The following is a 21,099-nucleotide window of genomic DNA, read 5'->3' on the forward strand; positions in this document are numbered from 1 at the left end:
AATAGAAAGTCGGCCAAAATTAATAATGTTTGATGGAATCTTCGAATAAGAAGATATTCGGACAGATTGAGAAAAAATATGAAAAAAAGGGAAAGCGTAAAAAATGTTTGTTGTAAATAGCATTTTCTTCGCTCTACACTCTTTCATATTTGTTCTATCTTCGTCGCTCACCCACACAAATGAACTAAAGCTTAACGCGAACGATATTCGGTAATTTTTTTTAGAAAGCACGAATTCGGTTGGCATCTACAAACCCTTTTAATTATGAAAGCTCTTTTGATGTTCGAATGTGTCACTGCATTCACTTAAATCATTAATTATAAATACAAAGGCCTGCTAATAAAAATATTCTATAAATGGATGAAATTGTGAAAGACCAGTTCGCAGCGAAATTGGTATTAAATTTACACGTACTTACTTATCAGCAAAAACATGGGGAATATTATAACAAATTGTTTGTTTTACGTTGCTATTTGAATTCATCAGGCGTTAACATAAATTTTTTCCTTCATCAGCATATATCTTAAGGTATTTCGAAACCGCGCAATTTTAATATATACTTTTCGTATGGGTAAGGTGGTAGCGTATTAGCCTTCTTCTTCTTTTTAAGAATGGCTTATGGGGCTTCGCATTCTAAGCCCGTTTGTTTGTCTTTATATTTTATTGTTGAATTGAAAATTCCAATGCCAGCACAGTTACATAGGATAACCAGGACGGCAAATAAGAACGAGGTTCAGAGAACACATTAGAAATTACAACAAAAAGCACGGAATCAAAACATTATTCCAGAGTCTAACTTCGCGAATCACATGGTCGAAAATGATTGTTCCACAGCAAACATCAACAAAACAGTTGGGGTCCTTCACATACAAGCAAAATGACGACGTCTCAACATATTCGAAAACATGGAAATCTACAAAGAGAATATACAGATAAACACAATTTGTGACACAATATTCGAGCCTTTAGAACTTGTTTACAAGAAACAAAGTAATCACACAGGTACAACAGACAAACACACAACAACAAATAAACAATAAACGCACCCAAGCAACAAACCCGCAAAGAAGATCAAACGACTAGAATTACTGACTTTTACCTGCCTCAGTCAGTCGATCAGTAAAAACCACCTTCGGTTCTGAACAAACAGAAGATACACATAAATATACACAAGCATAAAAGCGACTACAACAGATCAGAACGAAAATCGACACTATGGCACAACGCCGAAACTGGTTTGTCTTGAAACCAAATTTGACAAGGGATGACGGAAAATTGTTCCAATATATATCACATATCATCCAAAAATTTAGTATGTAGGTTGCCGCAGCAGAAGATTATCAATCATTGGTCTGACCTGCTTAGAGGCAGCACATTTCTCCCTCATAACGGTCAGTTGCTGCTGACAGTATATGTAGTTGTACAGCGAGCCCTCAAACACAACGAGATCTTAAAAAACGTGTGGCAGCACGGCGTGAATGCTCGAAGCAGCAGACGCTTTCCCCTCACCACCGAATAATGACTGAAAGTTGTAACAAAAATCCGTCAGATGACGAAAGGTTTGAAGACACATGACACCTATTCATCCTGGTATGATATATTACATATGGCTCAAGGCGGACGATTTCGGACTCTTGAGCGAGTTCATTAAGAGCGTATACGCTCCGATTTAGGATTGATTTCTGGCCCTTTTACGACTTAAAATTACAGGGAATAAATTTTATACTCAAACTTTCCCAGTTTACACACAAAAATATTACGTTTTTATTCACAGTTCTGATGGAGTTGTGCAACATTGGATTAGAAATTGGCCAAAATTTTCGATGGAATGTTCAAATTTTCAGCAAAAATACATCAGCTTGCAGGTGCCGTCCAGAGTCAGCGTAAGATATATAGGTTCCCTCCTGCCGATTCGTAGGAAAAATTAAAAGGGATCATGACGCAAATTGTAACAGAAGCTCGTGATAGATCCCTTAAAAGTATAACGAGCTTTGTATTTATTTTTACTTTTTATTTATTATTAAGTTTTTTTTTGCTTTAAGCCCTTCCATATTTGCTCTTATTTCCAATAGCGCTGTCCGCTCGTTTGTTCTTTTTCTGTTTCTCACACAGCCAAATAAAACTTAAACTATATGCGAGAAATGTTCGGCAATTTTTTTTTTAAGAAAGCACAATTTCGGTTTATACCTAGAACACTTTAAATTACATAAGCTCTTTGCACTTTTGAACATGCCAGCGCATTCGCTCAAAATTATTATTTATAAATACAAAATCCTGTTATTAAAAATCTTGTATAAATAAGAAAAAAGTTAAAAGAACAGTTCATTTATAAATCGGATGTAAATTTACTGGTTCATTTTCGTCCGCGAAAACATGGCTAATATTATAAAAATCGCTTGCTTTATGTGGCTAATTTCAGGTAAGCCACAATACCTTCTGAACTTATCAGCCCCGTGGAGATAGTCACGCAAAGCGACAGTTTCGTACTACTGCCTTAATGACTATCTCCAACTGATGCTAATCGGAAACAGAGCGGAACAGTTATCCTTATACCAGCAGTGCTTAAGACTGGAAAATATTTTTTTAAATTGATCAACCAAAGGCAGCGAACCACCTAAGATTGAACCAATTAAGACAGCATTCAAAAAAAATAAAATAAGATAAAAATTTAGTCGGCCGGGACTTAAGCCACAGAATTGAGGCATTCTTTTAACATCGAACATTACACAATACAACGAGAAAAATCGTTTACTCCAAAATTAGTTTTGATATTAATCTGAGCAGTGTTAATATTGGACAAAATTTTTTTGTGTGTAGGACAAAAGCTCTCTCTCAATTTCGGAACTAGTGCGATTCGCTGCAGCAAGGGGAGGCAGTAATATAGATATTTAATCAGACCATTTCAGCATAGTTCTTAAAAGCCCATTTCGAGCTCGCAAGGTTTTGAAATAATCTTTACACAAGCCTGTGAGTATGGTACAGGTATCAAAGGGATATGAGTAACCAATCCGACGAGATATTTTGGAGCTGTGGATCCAAACATGAGTCAGATTTTCCATAATATGTGCTTCAAGGTCACGTCTACTATACCTAACGACTCTTTACACAGTGTTAGTAAATAATCTGCATATAAACATCAAGTTTCGATAACTCAAATAGTGGGGAAATATTTACGAATACAAGTATCTAGGCAGCTTTTTTCGAAATTTGCTTTACAGTTATGCCTTATTGAACATTCCCCTAAAATCAAAGGCAGAGTCCAAATATATGTTGAATTTAAACTTTCCAAAAAAACACGCCCATCATAATGTATATATACATACAATTAACTAATAACAAAATATAATTTCAGCGCTGGCTGTGCAGAAATGTGAGTCACAGGAATCTGACGAAACTGAAGGAGATTATACGGCGGAGGAAGATACAGAGGATGATTATACAGAGGATGAATATGCAGATAATGGAAATACAGAGGGTGAATATGCAGAGGAAGAAAATACAGAGTATGAATATGCAGAGGAAGAAGAAAATGCAGAGGAGGAACCTGAAACGGAGGAGCCTGGAATCTTCAGGAAGTTTGCACATGCGACTGGGAATTTTGCTAAGGACGCTGTCCGCGCAGCCGGCTTAAAAACTGCAAAAGAAGCCACAAAAAGTGTATTTAAAAAACTTAATCCTTTTGGTACATGTTTACACTGTAATGGTGATAAAGATGAAGAATATACTACAAAAAAAGGTGTTGGAGCTAAAATTCAGGGAGGTGCACGAAAAGTTCGCGGTAAAACTCAACGAGTTGTTGGCGTTAAACCTAACGGCGCTGCACAAAGTGCTGGTGGTAAACCTCAAGGAGTTGCACAAAAAGTTGTTTTTAAACCTCAAGGAGTTGCACAAAAAGTTGCTGGTAAAGCTGAAGGAGTTGCACAAAAAGGTGCTGGTAAACCTGAAGGAGTTGCAAAAAAATCTGGTGGTATATTTAAAGGAGTGGGGAAAAAAATTGGTGCTAAAGTTCAAGGAGTTGCGCAAAAATTCGGTAGTAAATCTCAAGGAGCCGCACCAAAAGAAGGTGGTAATGCTCAAGGAAATGAACCGAAAGTTGGTAGTAAGACTAAAGGAGTGGCACAAAAAGTTGGTGGTAAACTCAAAAAGTTTTTCGGTTAATTAAAGGTCATCTAGAGAATGGCAATCGCAGTGGCGGAAAATATTCGTAAAAAGGATGTTTTTCTTGTGTTATATGTACATATGTTATCTTACATTAATTGAATTAATTTGGTTTCCAATTAAAAAATGTATGTTTTTTTCTCAAATTACGATTATTTTTTAAAAGTAAGATTTCAGATTTTTAGATCATCATTTGGTAAAGGTTAGACTGAAATCGAAATATTGGAAATAAATAAATTTTCGAACTATTGCTCTTGAAATGACGAAAATGCCTGGTCAAATAATGGGTGGTGCCAACCCATTTTCAAAATTTGTTTATTTTTAAATGGTTTTATTTAGCTTGCCTCTATGTAGCGGCCGGCCGACCGTTGTTTACAAATTGTAATTAAAATTTAAGTAACTTCCCGATAAGCTACAAGCTTGAAACTTGGAATATAGATCAGAACCAGATGACAATGCTATTATTGCAAAAAAAAAAAAACTCCGATAGGTGGCGCGTGGATCGAAGTATTTAAAAAAATCGTATTTGTGGTCCGATCTGGCTCATATTTGGAACACATAATACATACATGAATAGAAAGCGACATATGAAAAAAAAATCGCGCCAGGTTGCGCAAGAATTGAAATAGTCGAGTAAAGTCTTTGGAAGGATTATATATTGAGTACTTAGATTGTAACAAATCGTCTGGAAAGAGTCCTTGTAATAATGAGTCACTAAATGAACTAAATAGAACGAGAAATAATAGGCAATTAAATAAATGCTAAAAACTTGAATATAAAATAATTAAAAAAACGTCTACTCATACTTTCCTTCTCTTCCACCATCTCACCTCCTTTCACTCTTCTACCTCTCCCCAGTAAACAACTTCATATACGGAAAATATATAACAAAGCATAGTACCTGGGCGACCGAGTTTTGCTCGGCAATCTTCAGGTATGCCGCATAACTTACTTTGTTCTACATGTCATCATTAATCAAACTTTACTTTCTTATATCTACATATATTATATATTTTTATTTACCAATATTAGATTTCCTTAAAAATAGATTTCAAAAACATATCAAATATGTATTTAAATATATTTTTCTAGAATTTGCCACGGTGCCTTGATATTGCATTTCAATTTTATTAGCGTGTGTGAAATTAAGAAAATTAAGTCTAATGATGTGTAAGATTTTTTTACGAAGATTTTTAACATTAATGTTCTCCTTTAATGTTTTAATAGAGTATGAGTAAGTAGAGTACTATTTCGTCTAACTACCCCAACCCTAAATAGCAACCCTACTCACAAATGTCTCTATTGTAATGCCGAGTGAAATACCTTTCGTTTGATACCCATATGGGCATATTTCAATTTGAATTTCAATTTATTTAAAAAAAGTGGTTGTGACTGTAAGACAGAGTCTTTTATAGCACATCAACGATTATACATTGCAAAATAATTAACAATTAAGCCTAAATTCTTATAAGACAAATACTAACAATAATTATAAATTTACCGAATAGAAAGTTTTGTTGGTAAAAGAAAGAAAGATGGAAATACAAGGAAGAGTATAAAGTTTTATCACAATCACATTAAGCTCACTGAACTGAAGTAGTCATGAATCACCCTTCTGCAGTTGTTCCTACACAACACACCCTTAAGAGAATTTGGGATAGAATTCCAGAGCCTTACAGCATGTATAAAGAATAGTCTCGAAGAGCACAATCAGAAATATCTGAGAATGATCAATTTGCGATGTCTACCAGATTTGGAAAATTTAAGTTTCTCAAAAAGATACCTTGGTGTTTGAAATTCAATGAGTTTGTACATGTATATACAATTTCGCGCTGCTATATACTCAAAAATACTGCATCCGAGAACTTTGCGCTTCCATGGAGATATATGATCATATTTTTATAGGCCGTAAACATAACGTGTGACGTTGTTAAAAGTAACATCAATTTTATGGGACGAAGCAGAGTCAAGTTGACTGTAAACGAGCTCTGAGTACGTTATGTGTGGAAGGATCAACTGCATAGCTAGGTTTTTCGTAGTCTCTCGGGGAGTAAACGAAGCAGACATTCTCAATCTACGTAAAACAGAATAAACATTACTCACAACTTTATTTACATGGTCGACACAGTTTAATTTTGAGTTATTCACAAAACCCAGATTTTTTATTTTGCTAGTAAACGAAAGCACGTTTTCACCAACGAACAGTTTTGGAATATCTTCAGTGTGCATACTATTGCTTATAGGCAGAACATATGACTTTTTTGCATTCAAGCACAGACCGTTTTCACAAGCCCATTTCGCAATAGCAGACAAGTCGCTATTTATTTTGTAACACAAATCATCAACAAGACCAACACGACTAGATAAATACAATTGAATGTCATCTGCATAAGCATGTGCATTAACATACTGACACCTAGCGAAGACATCATTGATAAAAAGAGTAAACAGCAGAGGACCAAGGACAGAGCCTTGCAGTACACTAGAAGAGACAATACATGATCTAGATGCAGAGCCTTTGCATACAACTTTCTGAGTCCTTTCGGCAAGGTAGCTGGCCATAAGGCTAACTGATGTAACTGAAAACCCAAAAAAACATTTGAGCTTTTCACAAAGAAGTCTATGACTAACTAAGTCAAATGCCTTTGAAAAATCCAGGAGGCAAAGAAGAGTTAGGTCACCTTTATCAAAATGAATTCTTATGTCGTCCAGTATTTTCAACATAGCTGTAGAACAACTGTGCTTAGGACGAAAACCAGATTGCAGTGGATTGAGCAGATTATGTTCTTGAACGTATGATGAAATTTGAGCTGCCATCAAGAACTCACACACTTTAGCGAATACTGGAATAACGCTGATTGGCCTGTATCGGAAAGTGTTGTGGCTGCATTTTTTTGGCAACAGGAACAATCACAGCCTTTTTCCATTCCACTGGGAAACACGAAGTTGTAAAGCAATAACTGATTATGTGTGTAAGGGTTTCTAGCACGAAAGGCAGTACAATTTTCACAAACTTCAAGGATATTCCGTCCTCCCCAATGGCATCGGACTTGATTCTCATAAGGGATTCAAGAACATCTTTTTCACTTACTGCGCTAAATTGAAATTCTCTCTCCGGTGAAAATGTGTGTTCTATGTACTCAGCTCTGTCCTGAACAATACCCGAACTACTAAAATAATTGTTAAGAGTATTAGGATTAATATGACACTCAATCGTCTGTTTACCATGGATGTTGAGATTCTTTAAGTTTCGCCATAAATCTTTAGATGGTAGTGCCGGATTTAACTTTGGGTGACAGTATATTTGCTTTGCTTGCCTAGTGATGTAAGTGGCCTCGTTGCGAGCGATTTTATACTGCGACCAAGCAGTTTCAGTGTTGGTATTTTTCCACTTCGTGTACAGCTTATTGCGTAGTTTGGTAGCAGATCTGACTTTGTTATTGTACCAAGGACAAGAATTTTTTATAAATCGGACTTCGCGTAACGGTACGTCGACATCAAATAGATTTCAGAGGGTGTTATTTAAAAAATCAAGCTTCTCATCCACGGTAGCAAGAAACCAACATGAGGCCCAATCGACATATGAAAGACCAACAAACAACTCATCCACATTTAGATAACTAAAATCAAGATAAATAGAAGTAACGGTGTCAGCTGAACAATTAAACGTAACATGTAGTGTGCAAAAAATAAGATCATGATCGGAGATGAAGCTAATTTGTTGAAATTTTAAAATGTGGTCAGGGCTTGCCGTTATAATGATGTCCAGCAGGCTCGGAGTTGAGTTATGTGAATATCTTGTTGGTAGAATATTGTTAACAACGGTAAGACCAGCGCCCGCGACATGATCAAGTAGTTTCATAGTGTAAGCACCATTACACAAAAGATTTACGTTAAAGTCCCCACAAATTACAAAACGCTCAAAATCAATTAAAAACGGGGATAACTCCTCAAAATATGAATCTAACAAATTACACCTATGGGGGTTGTACACGCAAGATACCAAAACTTTTTTAACGTTGTGCGATATTTCGGCAATGATAAACTCCGTGTCACTATTTTTTTATTCTTCCAAGACACTAATTTTCAAGTATGACTTACAGTAGATAGCAACTCCTCCCCCCCCCCCCCCCCCCCGCCCCCCTCTTTCCTTTTCTGTCGACACGTGTCAGACTTTAGTTAGGGATGCTGTAACAAACGTTAGGAATATCACTAGTGAACCAGGTTTCCGTGACACAAATAAGATCAACATTAGAATCAGAAAATACATCCCTAACATAGTCCAGCTTATCATTATTTAAACTGCGGGCGTTGAAGTGTACTACATTAAGTCCATCAGATTGCTTACACAAGATATCTATTAATGCCTTCTTGCTATCACTAATGCTGAAGGCAGATTTCCTACAGGGTTATAAGTCCATTAGAAGGTGAAGAAACGACTACAAAAAGTATGATACATATAAAAACCGCAGCACTGATGCAAATATATGTGACTGCAAAAAATAAAAAGCACAAAGAGAAAAGGAGCAGAGAAAAAAAATAAATGAGTATGACTGAAATTAAAGCTAGAAACAAAATAAAAACGAAAATATAGACGAGTTAAAAGAATTGAGCATAAAGAGAAAAGTTCACAGCATAGATTTAATTGAAAGGCAGAGCTTAAGTTTAACATATATACATAAACATTCTAAAAATTATTTGTTTCATATTGTAAGTGCGCTCAATTACCAACAACAGCATCCACTTCGGCGATGCTGCCAACCAATTTGGGCTCTTCGTCACTCTTAAGCCGTACAAATACTCTGCCTCGATTGGAAAACGCCGACGCTAACTTTTTTGCCGCCTAAGCCCAGATGCACGCAAATTTTTGCATGCAAATTTTTTTTAATTTCGAATAGGTGGCAACCCTAAATGGCAACCCTACTCAAGAATGCCCCTGTTGTAATGCAGAGTGAAATACCTTTCGTTTTATACCCATATCGGCATATCTCATGCAATTTTTTTTTATTTCGAATAGGTGTCAACCTTGTGAAACATTCTGAGTGGCAACACCTAGGTAGAAAGTCTTGGAAGGTGATACATTATCTCTGTGCCAAATTTCATTTAAATCGGTTTGAGCCGTTCCCGAGATTGTTCGGCTATACAAACAAACAATAATTGCTCGTTTAAAGTTATAAGATATAGCGAGTTGAAAATGTTTGTTTCACTTCCACTCGTTCCTACCTGCACTTTCACTCTTGCTCCCACTATTAATTTCAATTCTATGTACTTTCTCCACCTATACCACTTAAGTTTTTTGATATTTAGAGTTTCTCTACCAACTATTGGATAACTGCTAATTTGCTAATAGGAGGCTGACCCCGCTCAAATTGAATGTAGCCAGAAAAGTACCGGGTGACCACGGACGCTCATAGGTCACACATTCATTATACCTTTCATGAAAATGAAATAGTATCTTAACTTTATCACGAATGTCAAAATTGTAAGTCCTTAAAGGAGAAGAGATAGGACCAACCAATAAGTCTACCCAAATGATCAGGATGAAGAGTTGAGTTGATTTATTAGCCATGTCCGTCTGTCTGTTTGTATGCAAATTAGTTCCTCAATTATTAAGCTATCTTAATAAGATTTACAGGCGGGTATATTTAGGTGCCCGATTAGACAGTTTTCGGAACCGGCCGGATCGGACTAATATAGCATATATTCATATATACACACACACATCCATTTTTATTTGAAAGATTTTGTGTTTTTATAAAAAGTTTATTTTTTATTTTCCAGTTTGGTTTGCTATAGATAGTGTCCTTTCGCCTTCAAATTTTTCGTATTTGCTCCTCTTTTCAAAAGCGCTAATTTTTCTTTTGTTCTATCTCTGCTAAGTGAGAACTATTTGAAAAGTTTTTTTTTTTTTACAATTTTAAAAAGCACAAATTCGGTTGATACCCACAACACTTTTAATTACCTGAGCTCTTTGGATGTTCGAACACCTAAAATATCAAAAATTATAACAAAATTCTACTATTAAAAATCTTTTATAAAAAATAGATAATTTAAATAAACAATTCAGTTGGAAAATGGATTTATATTCACTTGTACTTACCCATACGCGAAAGCATGGCAAATAATATAAAAAGTACTTGTTTTGTGTTGCTACTTGCAGGTACTTGCCACAATACCTTCTGATCCAAGACGAATTCAGTACCTGGTGTTGTTGCCAAAACAGCTGATTGCTTCATCTTGATTATTTTCCATACAACGCCTTGTACTATAATATGTAAGTTAATCGAAATACATTAACATTTTCTGTTCTTTCTTCTGCGCGGCAAATTGCTTGAATTCGCTTTGTCACCACCTAGTATGGATTCGTCTTGTTCTGATATCATCAGCACTGCAGCGATTTTTGGGGAGCGTCAGGCAAAACAACATTTCGTAAGACATAATAATGTTAAAAAAGTCAGTTGCTGGCAGTGTGGGGGAAAAGAATTCGTACCATCTCTTATTGTAAGATATCTGCGTTAGTTCGGCGCTATTGCAATTCTCTGCATGGAGGTAGTAATGTGGATATTTAACCAGACTGTCCTAACATAGATCTTAAGTCCATTTTGAGCCTGCGAAGGACTCAAAATGGGGTATGAGTTACTTCCCGTTTCAATACAACGGGATATTTTGGAGCTGTGGATCTAAATATAACACAGGTTTTGTACAATATGAGTATCAAAGTTACATCTACAAATCCTTACCACGCTTTGAGCAGAATTCGTAAAGAATGCCAATGACACCAAGTTTCGATAATTCAAAATATTGTGGAGACATTTACTTGTACGAGAACCTAGACGATATCTTTCGAAAATAACTTTACAGTCACCATGTACTGAATTTTTCTCTTGAGTTTTATGTAGAATCTAATAGAAGTGAAATAAAACGTTACATAAAAACACGTCCACCCTAATCTGTATATGCTTCTACAAATGTAAATTAATTTAATAAAAAAATATGTTTTCAGCGCTGGCTATGCATAACTGTGCATCACAGGAATCTGACGAAGAGGATTATGCGGGTAGGAATATGCAGAGGAGAAACCTACAGAGGAAGATTAGGCGGAGGAAGAATATGCAGAGAAGGAACCTGGACACTTCAAGAAGTTTGCAAAAAAGACTGGGGGTCTTGTTCGTGGTGCTGTTCAGACTGTTGGCAAAAAACTACTCCACAAAGATTTGGACAAAGAATTGGTGCTAAATTTCAAGGTTTTACAAGACAAAATGCAATTAAGCGTGTTGGTAAACCTCAAGGGGTTGCACCAAGACCTGATGGTAAAGCGCAAAAGTTTGGTGGTATACTTCAAGGAGCGTCGCAAGCAGTTCAAAGATCTGCCGGTAAGTTCAGAGAATTATTCGGTTAACTAAAAGGTCAGTTGGCGGCCACCGTGGTGTGATGGTAGCGTGCTCCGCCTATCACACCGTATGCCCTGGGTTCACCTCCCGGGCAAAGCAACATCAAAATTTTAGAAATAAGATTTTTCAATTAGAAGAAAATTTTTCTAAGCGGGGTCGCCCCTCGGCAGTGTTTGGCAAGCCCTCCGGGTGTATTTCTGCCATGAAAAGCTCTCAGTGAAAACTCATCTGCTTTGCAGATGCCGTTCGGAGTCGGCATAAAACATGTAGGTCCCGTCCGGCCAATTTGTAGGGAAAATCAAGAGGAGCACGACGCAAATTGGAAGAGAAGCTCGGCCTTAGATCTCTTCGGAGGTTATCGCGCCTTACATTTTTTTTTTTTTTTTTTTAAAGGTCAGTTGGAAAATGGCAAACGATGGTTTTGAATATTTATGTTTTTTTATATTTGATGAGCTTCACGCACGTTTCAAATAAAAGATGTACGGTTTTGTTATTTTTTTTTAAGTAAGGAATCAATTTGAAATAATATCACTAAAAATATTTTGCAGAAGTAAAAACCAAAAGGTATAAATGTTTCACGGTGACTAAAATAAATGGGATGTTTAAGTTCATTCACTTAGTGTTAATTTCACATAAACTTGCTGTTAAAACTGTAACATCGCACTTTCTATATAGTCATTCATGTCAATATTGCTTAATTGAGAAAACACATTCGGCTCGGATTTTCGATTTATTGGTAGCATTTCTAGGCAATACAACTTAAATTTAAAGAAGCCATCCTTAGAGCTTAAATACAGTAAGGGTATTTAAAATCGGTATGTAACTAAATATCAAATACACAGCTGAAAGTTGCTATAGTTGATTTAGCCTCAGTTTCTTGACACTAAGCTATACCAAAGATGAGCTTGTTTATTCATCGATTTTGCCCAGTTTTATTATAACTACTAGCGGCCAGACGAGAGGGGGGTGGGATTCCCCCCGGGCCCGGGGTTTCTGAGGGGGCCCGTGATTTAGAGGTACTAAGAAATTTTTTTTAATTCAGGAGTCTTTAGTTGTTCCATGTGCAATTTTTTAGCCGAATTTCAAAACCAACGGATATCTGCATTTCGTTTTAATATTATGGTGAAGTGTGAAAAATAATTAGAAAAGTCCTTTTCCTTAAGATTTAAGAATAAATATTTCATTTGGCAGCTGGCTCAAAACCAAATGACTTTTTGCCTGGGCCTTCGAACAGTGAGGATACAATAAAAACATCAAACAAAAATGTATGTTTACATGAATCCGAAATCGTAAAGAGTCGTGGTGACACTGATGAAGGTTCATCTTCAAAAATTCTTCCAACAATACCACCTGTTTAATTTTAGATGGGGAGTGATGGGAAAGCGCCGATGCGCAAGGGAGAGAATTTTCCACCAGACATAAAAACACTGCACTTTAAATCTACTAACACTTCGTGTGCTTCAATGTAAACTTTATTTTGCTTTAAAATCACTTTGCACGACAACTCGTATTTACAAATATAATTGCGGTGCGGACGCGGCGGTAGTTAAAGCCGGAGTCATTGGTGCCGTATGTCGTATCGCTGTATCCGTATCCCTAACGTAATCAGCTGTTTATCGTTACGACGGTAAACCAAAACCCAATTGGTTGGCTACGATACGGGTGCGACCTTAGCGGCACCAATAATCGATTGCATTGATTCTCATAAAGTTGGTCGAATCAGCTGTTATAAGGTTACCGATACGGTTACCGATAAAGCACCAATGTCTCCAGCTTAAAGACAACTAACTCAACTTATATGAAGGGAAGAAAAACTAAAGCGGCTTTTGACCGCTTATGTCGTATCGCTGTATCCGTATCCCTAACGTAATCAGCTGTTTATCGTTACGACGGTAAACCAAAACCCAATTGGTTGGCTACGATACGGTTACGACCTTAGCGGCACCAATAATCGATTGCGTTGATTCTCATAAATTTGATCGAATTAGCTGTTATAAGGTTACCGATACGGTTACCGATAAAGCACCAATGTCTCCAGCTTAAAGACAACTAACTCAACTTATATGAAGGGAAGAACAACTAGAGCGGCTTTTGACCGCTTACAATTTTGAAAGGACCGTTACGTGACTCTCTTATACATTTTTTATATAGGAAAAAGATGAAAGGGTAGGGTTGCCGGCCGCACGCAATTTATACATAAATACAGGGGATTAAATTAATTGAGACTCATGTCTTCAACATGGCGGCCCACCTGCGCCGTTGCGCGGTGAAACAGCTTCTGCAATTTCTCCCGTGTGGTCGCTGCCTGGTTGAGCTTTAAATGCTGACAGTGGCTGCGGGCGTAGGGATCGTGTATGTTCTATCTGGGCTGTTGATGGGAGTGTGTCGTTCGTGACCGGATGAGAAGTAGGGATCTATGCGTCGGGAAGTAGGCATAACTTTATTATGTTACGCGTGACAGTTCCTGCCTGAGTGCGAATATCAGCTACGCGGGTATTTTTGTCACAACCCGGGTGGAGTTTAACAATGCGTCCGAGTCTCCATTCATTTGGGGGGAGTAAGTCATCTTTGATGATCACGAGATCTCTTTCCTTGACATTGGGTTGCTGGTGCTTCCACTTATGCGTTTTGTGAAGTTCCTTGAGATACTCGCTTTTCCACCGGGTACTAAATTGCTGATCAATGGCTCTCAACTTTTGCCACTTATGAGTGAGGGACAGGTTGTCAGCACTGGGATCGGGTATAGAGAGCAGGGGGGCCCCACGCAGAAAATGGCCGGGTGTTAAGGCCAGGAGGTCACTGGGGTCCTGAGACATGGGGGAGATCGGTCTTGAGTTGAGAACCGCTTCGATGCGAATGAGAAGGGTGGTGAATTCTTCGAAGGTAAACTTGGTATTCCCTACGGTCTTCGTGAGGTGTATTTTGAAACTCTTGACGGCGGCTTCCCAGAGACCGCCCATGTGAGGTGCATATGGAGGGATAAACTGCCAAGAGAAGCCATGGGTCATGTATTTGTGAGAAATGCCGTTCGAAGTTTCTTGAAGAAATTGAGAGAATCCCTTTTTGAAGCTTCGGTCAGCTCCTACAAACGTTTTTCCGTTGTCTGACATAATTTTTGAGGGGAGACCACGGCGTCCGACGAATCGGGCAAAGGCAGCCTAGAATGCTTCTGTGGTCAAGTCGGAGCACAATTCCAGATGCACGGCTTTGGTGGAGAAACATACAAATACACACACATACGCCTTAGAGTAGGGAGCCCGACGCAGTGTGGATGTTTTAATCGAGAATGGTCCAGCAAAATCAACACCTGTGGTGTGAAAGGGAAGTGAGTACGTACATCGCTCAGGGGCGAGTGCGGCCCTAATCTGGGTGCGCATTTTTTGTTTGTAAATGGTGCACGTCTTACACTGCAATATGCATTTCTTTAGCTTGCGTTTCAACCGGGGAATAAAATATTCTTGTTGTACCATCCGAACCATTAACTGTTTTTCAGCATGCAGCATTTCTTCATGGAGAAAAGTGAGCAGCAGCGAACAGAATTTTGAGTTCTCTGGGAGAATAATAGGGAAGCGTTCATAACGACTGAGGTCAGCTCGGGATAGACGGCCATCGACTCGCATGACTCCAAATCGATCCAAAATCGGGTTTAAGGTGAGCAAGGAGCTCTTGTTACTGACGGGGGTTGATGCTTGTAGTGACTGCATCTCACGTGGGTAATGAATGGTTTGCGTTTGAGTGATAAGACGCATTTTTACTTGCTTTACTTCGCTATGAGTCAATTTCAGGGACGTAGGAATTGCCCGTTTCCTCGAATTGTTAATAAATCTGTACACGTATGCCATAACGCGAAGTGCTCTAGGGAGGGAAGAGAAGCGTTCGAGAGGATCAACATATTCCACAGTATGAAATGATTCAACGCGGCGCTGTTCAGGTGGAGAAGGATGAATTGACAATGTTTTCGGCCACAATGAAGGGAGTTTTTGTAGCCATTCCGGGCCTTTCCACCATAAATCGGACATCGAGAGTTCTTGTGGATTACAACCACGGGCACCGAGGTCGGCGGGGTTATCGGCACTCGCAACATGTCGCCAGGTAGCGTTGCTCACATGATCGAGAATGAGAGAGATCCTGTTGGCCACGTAAGTTTTACAGGTGTGAGGCGGTTTCTCTAGCCAAGCTAACACAATAGAGGAGTCTGACCAGAGAAAGAGTTCGCCTGACTGTAATTGTAGCTCCGACCGAATTTGCTTGACCAGCTTTGAGAGTAATACAGCTCCGCAGAGTTCGAGTCGTGGGAGGCTGACCGTTTGCAGGGGTGCTACTTTACTCTTCGCTACGAGTAGGTGGGACGAGAACGAGGTTTCAGTTTGTTGAACGCGGAGATATACACAGGCAAAGTATGCCTTTTCCGAAGCGTCTGAGAAGCCGTGCAGTTGCACGTGCTGGTTTGGGGAGAATCGGACCCATCGAGGTATGGTAATTTGATTGATTGCGGGGAGGTTGTTGCGCACCGTTGTCCATTTGTGAAGTGCGCCGGGTTTAACGTCTTCTTCCCAATCGGTTCCTTCCATCCACAGCTGTTGAAGGAGCATTTTTGCAGTGATCATTATTGGCGTTAGCCATCCTGCCGGGTTAAAAAGTTTGGCGACAGCTGACAATATTTGCCGTTTTGTTTTCGAGTCGACAGCGGGTACAGGATCGTACGTGTAGGAGAACGTGTCTGTCAGGGCATTCCATTTTATCCCGAGGGTTTTCGTAGAGCTAGAGTCTTGAAACTTTAGAAAATCGATATCCAGCACTTCGGAATCAGGGAATAGTTGTAAAATTTTTGAGTGGTTAGCGGTTATTTTCCGGAGGGGAAAACCGGCCGATTGTAGAGTGTCTTTTACTTGAGTCATTGATCTGATAGTGGACTGTATATTGTGGCCACCCGAGAGTATACCATCCACATATGTTTCATGCAGAAGAATATCGGTCGCTAGAGGGAATTGCTCTTTACAATCTTGCGCCAACTGATGGAAAGTGCGTATGGCAAGATAGGGTGCTCAATTGACACCGAATGTAACCGTTTTTAAACGAAAGTCTTCTATGGGCATGTTTGGGGATCTACGAAAGACTATTCTCTGGATGTCTTGATCATCCTTGTGTACGAGAATTTGGCGATACATTTTCTCTATATCTCCATTAAACACAAACTGATAAAGTCGCCATTTTAAAATTATAAGCATTAAATCGTTTTGAATGGTGGGGCTGGTGTATAGCACATCATTAAGCGAGCTTCCAGAATGGGATAGTTTTGAAGCATTGAAGACCACGCGAACTTTAGTTGTTTTACTGTCTGGCTTGATGACGGCGTGGTGTGGTAAATAGAAGGAGAAATATTTTCCATCCTTTATAAATTCTTGGGGTGGAGTGCGCTCCATGTGTTTCAGAGTGAGGTATTCTTCGAGAACCTCTGTGTATTTATCTTTGAGCGCTGGGTTTCTCTCCAAATTCCGTTCAATGCTGAGATACTGTTGTTGTGCTGCGATTCGGGAGTGTCCAAGAGCAATGGAATCATGGAATTCTGGTTTTCTTGGGAGTCTAACCATGTATCTTCCGTCCGCCTGTCGGGTTGTTGTGAGTTGATACAGCTCTTCGCAAAAGTCTTCTTCAGTTGATCGGGTTTGAGTGCTTGGTATTTCTTCTTGTTCCTAAAACTTTCGAAGGAGGGTGTTGAGGGATTCGTTTTCAGGCTGTATCTGAGTGGTGAATGTTGAAATCTTTTCGGGGATTGGGCCGCTTAGAATCCATCCGAATATTGTATTCTGGGCTATGAGACAGCTGCTTACGTTGGTGTGTAGCCCTTGTAGGAGTATACGGGGAATTACGTCGCTGCCGATGACCATATCGATTCGATGAGGGGTGAAACAGTCGGGGTCGGCTAGCCTTAGCTGAGCTATTTCTTCCATCTTTATAATTGAGATATTGGATGTGGGGAGGAAGTGGGTCAATTGTGGCAGAACGATAGCTTGGGTATAAATTTTTTGTGTTTTATCCGCTGAGCAGAGTGTGACCTCGCAGATCTGTTTTGAGTTCTGTACCACCGTTCCGCCCATTCCAGAAATTTCGAACCTGGCTTCTTTGGTGGGTAGTCGCAAGAGCTTTTGTACCCGAGATGAGATAAACGTTTTTTGTGAGCCTTGGTCCACCAGAGATCGAATATTGTGGTATTCACCATCACAATAAATGGGTATTATTGCAGTTGGAAGTAGTGTTGTTACATGGGTGCTTGAAAAATGTGACGAAACTTTTCTCGCGTTGTTTTGAGATGGACTTTGTTCAATGGTTGAGTGTGTTACATTTTTTGAACAACAAGGCCTTTCATCGTTAATTTGACGCTGGATGGCTACCTGACTTGTTGTCCCCTGGGATTTCGAGTTTTGTCCTGAGCTTTGGGTATTCCGCGGGAAATGCAGGAGGGAATGGTGTCTTTTTTGGCAATACACGCACGAGAAGCTGCTATGGCAATTGTTGCTTGAGTGGGAATTCGACAGACAATTTTCGCAGTAACCGTGCTCTCTAACGTATTTTACGCGATCAGCTACGGATAGCGCCTTAAATTTTATGCAGGTTTTCATTGCGTGTCGTGAGTTGCATAGTTTGCAAGAGATTGGCTGGCTTGACTCTGCATGAAAATTTTGAGTTCTGTTTTTATTTACAAATGTAGAGTTTTGAGATGGCGCTTTGGGAGTGAAATTAGAGTGAGGGGGTTTTGCATTCCCCGGCCGATAGGTATGCAGTCTTTCTACAACGTCGTATCGGCTTGTGAGAAATTTGTTCATATCTGCCCACATAGGTAGTTCTTTCCGTGAGCTAGGTGATTGTTCCCAGAGAGAGAGGGATTCACTGGGGAGTTTCGATGAACAGAGATACACAAGAATGGGGTCCCAACCGCTGGTTGAGATTCCTTGTGTTGAGGCATCGACAAGCAATTATTGATTGTGGATTGTACTTTTTGTATTTGCTCACCATTTTCCGAATAGATGGGAGGAAGATTCAATAAAGTTTTCAGCTGAGTATCTACTAATATTCTGCGATTTTCATACCTAGTCTTTAGGGCGTCCCAAGCAAGTTCGAAATTTTCATCAGTGAGGGGGAATTGCTTAACGTTTGTCCCGCCTGGCTTCTTGTTTTCTGTCGCAGATGATAGAGTTTTTGTGCTGGAGAGAGTTTGGAATGATTCTTGTAGACTGCAGTGAACATATCTCTGAACGCAGGCCAATCTTCATATCCACCGTGAAAAATTTCTGTGTCACATGCTGGCACCTTGGGAAACATTCCTTGAGAGTTTGTGTTTTGACCTGCACTTTGCAGTTGAGAAGTGGATGTTTGAGCCTGGGAACTAGCCTGTAGAAGTTGTAATGCTTCTAAAATTTGGGTTTTGCACTGCTCGTAACTTTCTGAGCATTTGTTATATTTTTGCTCCACTGCCCCACTGGATTCCGCATGTGCTGCCGACCGAGAAACGGTCTTGAAAGAGAGGACTAAGGCATCCCAGGGTTTTTCGAGCTGCTCTAATTTTACATTAAGCAATATTAGGGTAAGGTCATTTATGAGAGCTGATGACCATTTAGCGTAGAATGCCTCCAGCCTATTGCTTTCATAAATAAAGTCTTCAAAACTATGGTCACCTGCTACGTCACTTTTAGTGGCCATTGTTTTTTCGGTAGGCATACTTCTGTACGCAAAAATTAGTCAAAAATCCTTTTTTTCGAGATGGAGAAATTATTTGCCTTGTTTTATTTTTCAGTTGGGCGAGCGTTAATAAAAAACGGGAAAACGGTTTGAGCGTATAAGAATTATTGTTTGCTTACTTGCAAAAAAAAAAAAAATTCGACGAAAAGCGGAAAAAAAATTGTTTTTTGGTACTTTTTATTGGGCCACCACTGTAGCCACTTTAATGTGGGAGAAAAAGGTGGTGGGTTATTAGCTATGTTTGTATTTAATGAGCTGCAAGCTGCACATCCACCTATTCTAGGGATAGAGAAGCGAGTGAGAACAATTGATTGCAGTAAGTGCAATTTGAGTAGGGAATCTTTTTAGTCTGCGTTGGTATGTTTTTTAAAGACCGGCCGCGGCGTTATTTTAATACAGTGGATGACCAGAGAAAATGTACGTCAGACTGTATTAAGATTATTAGGATTTTCTTTTTTGTGAGTTATTATATATATCTTTATCTATATATATTTTTGGAGCTGCTAAATGCAATTAAATTAAAATTTGAGGGGGATGTTGTATGTATTGGCATTCACCGCCAAAAATTTGAGATTGTAGTTATCGGTATGGAGATGTGGGTATATTATGTATTGAAATTGATATACAAGAAAATGAACGGGATAAAATGAGAGCAGATACCCGGAGATATATTACGTATACATATATATTTGTAGCGGTTTTTTTTGTTTTCAGAGAATTTTTCAGTGGGGGAGAGAGAGTGTGTTTGAGATGAGTTGCGATATTGGGGATACACCGCAAATGAGAATTTTGAGTTTCTTATTACGGCAATTTAAGTCCAACAACTTAAATATACCGCGTATGAAGCCGCTACTTATTTATATATGTGTATATGTATATTGAGACTTACCAACGTCCTGGATACTACCTGGCTTTTTAAATTTTTTGGGGACTGAGACTTACCAACGTCCTGGATACTACCTGGCTTTTTAAATTTTTTGGGGACTGTACCTCCTGAATGCCGTTTGTATGCGATAACCCAATCCTTAGATGCTGGTGTATATTTACCGTATATATTTTTTTTCCTTTATTTTCAAAATAAAAATGCTTTCGTTATAATAATTTCTAGGTTTTTTTTTTTTTAAGATGGTAAGTTCAATTTTTTTTGTAGTTTGAAGCAATTTTTTTTTAATTGCAGCGAAAGTAAGTAAATTATACACTTTTTATTTATTATATTTTTTTCTTTCGCTTTTAATGTATGTTTAGTATATGTGTAAATTTGTATGTAACAGGGTGCTAGATTTTAATTTATTTCTATTTCTTCAGGCATTATTTGGTAAGTATATGTGTGTGTATCGAGGTAAGTTACCGCACTCTTAATAGTTTTCTTGAAAACTTAACTTTTTCTATTTAAGGTAATTTATTGGTAAGTATAATATAACCGCACTTTTCACGATTTTTTTTTCGTATTTTCTTTTTTAAGTAAATATTTTCCTTACACACTTTATGGGCCACTCTATTGCACTTTTTTATGTGATCTTATTTGTATGTACATATATATGTATGTATTTGAGTTTTTTTTTGTATCACTTAGTTAATCGTTGTTGTAATTGTTTCAATTTAATATTTCTATTACTTTATATATTTTACAATTGTCTGTTTTTTCGATTTAGTTTTATGTTTAACGTACCGCCTCGATATTTTTTGGGGAATTTTTCGATTTTCTAGGTCGCTTGTTAGTTAATAGCCCTAAAGGACCAATGTTTAATTTTATATGGGGAGTGATGGGAAAGCGCCGATGTGCAAGGGAGAGAATTTTCCACCAGACATAAAA

General features: G+C 38.5%; 1 protein-coding gene across 2 annotated transcripts; it reads left to right on the plus strand.

Annotated features, from left to right (window-relative positions):
• Nucleotides 1-2,283: 2,283 nt before the first annotated feature.
• Nucleotides 2,284-4,304, plus strand: LOC137251850 (uncharacterized). 2 transcript variants are annotated; one of them, XM_067786743.1, is made up of 3 exons: nt 2,284-2,419; nt 3,353-3,907; nt 3,941-4,304. In XM_067786743.1, the coding sequence occupies exons 1-3, from the start codon at nt 2,374-2,376 to the stop codon at nt 4,156-4,158; spliced, it is 819 nt and encodes a 272-aa protein (XP_067642844.1). In that variant the 5' UTR covers nt 2,284-2,373; the 3' UTR covers nt 4,159-4,304. The 2 variants fall into 2 exon arrangements, with proteins under 2 accessions (XP_067642844.1, XP_067642842.1); XM_067786741.1 differs by having other exon boundaries at nt 3,353-4,304.
• Nucleotides 4,305-21,099: the final 16,795 nt, after the last annotated feature.

The sequence above is a fragment of the Eurosta solidaginis genome, chromosome 5 (assembly GCF_040869045.1).
Source record: "Eurosta solidaginis isolate ZX-2024a chromosome 5, ASM4086904v1, whole genome shotgun sequence".
Taxonomy (NCBI): Eukaryota; Metazoa; Arthropoda; class Insecta; order Diptera; family Tephritidae; genus Eurosta; species Eurosta solidaginis.

Coding starts and splice junctions, on each gene's coding strand:
- LOC137251850 (XM_067786741.1), top strand. CDS start 2,374: ATGGCTAATATTATAAAAATCGCTTGCTTTATGTGGCTAATTTCAG. Junction 2,420..3,352: donor CTTTATGTGGCTAATTTCAG/GTAAGCCACAAT, acceptor ATATAATTTCAG/CGCTGGCTGTGCAGAAATGT.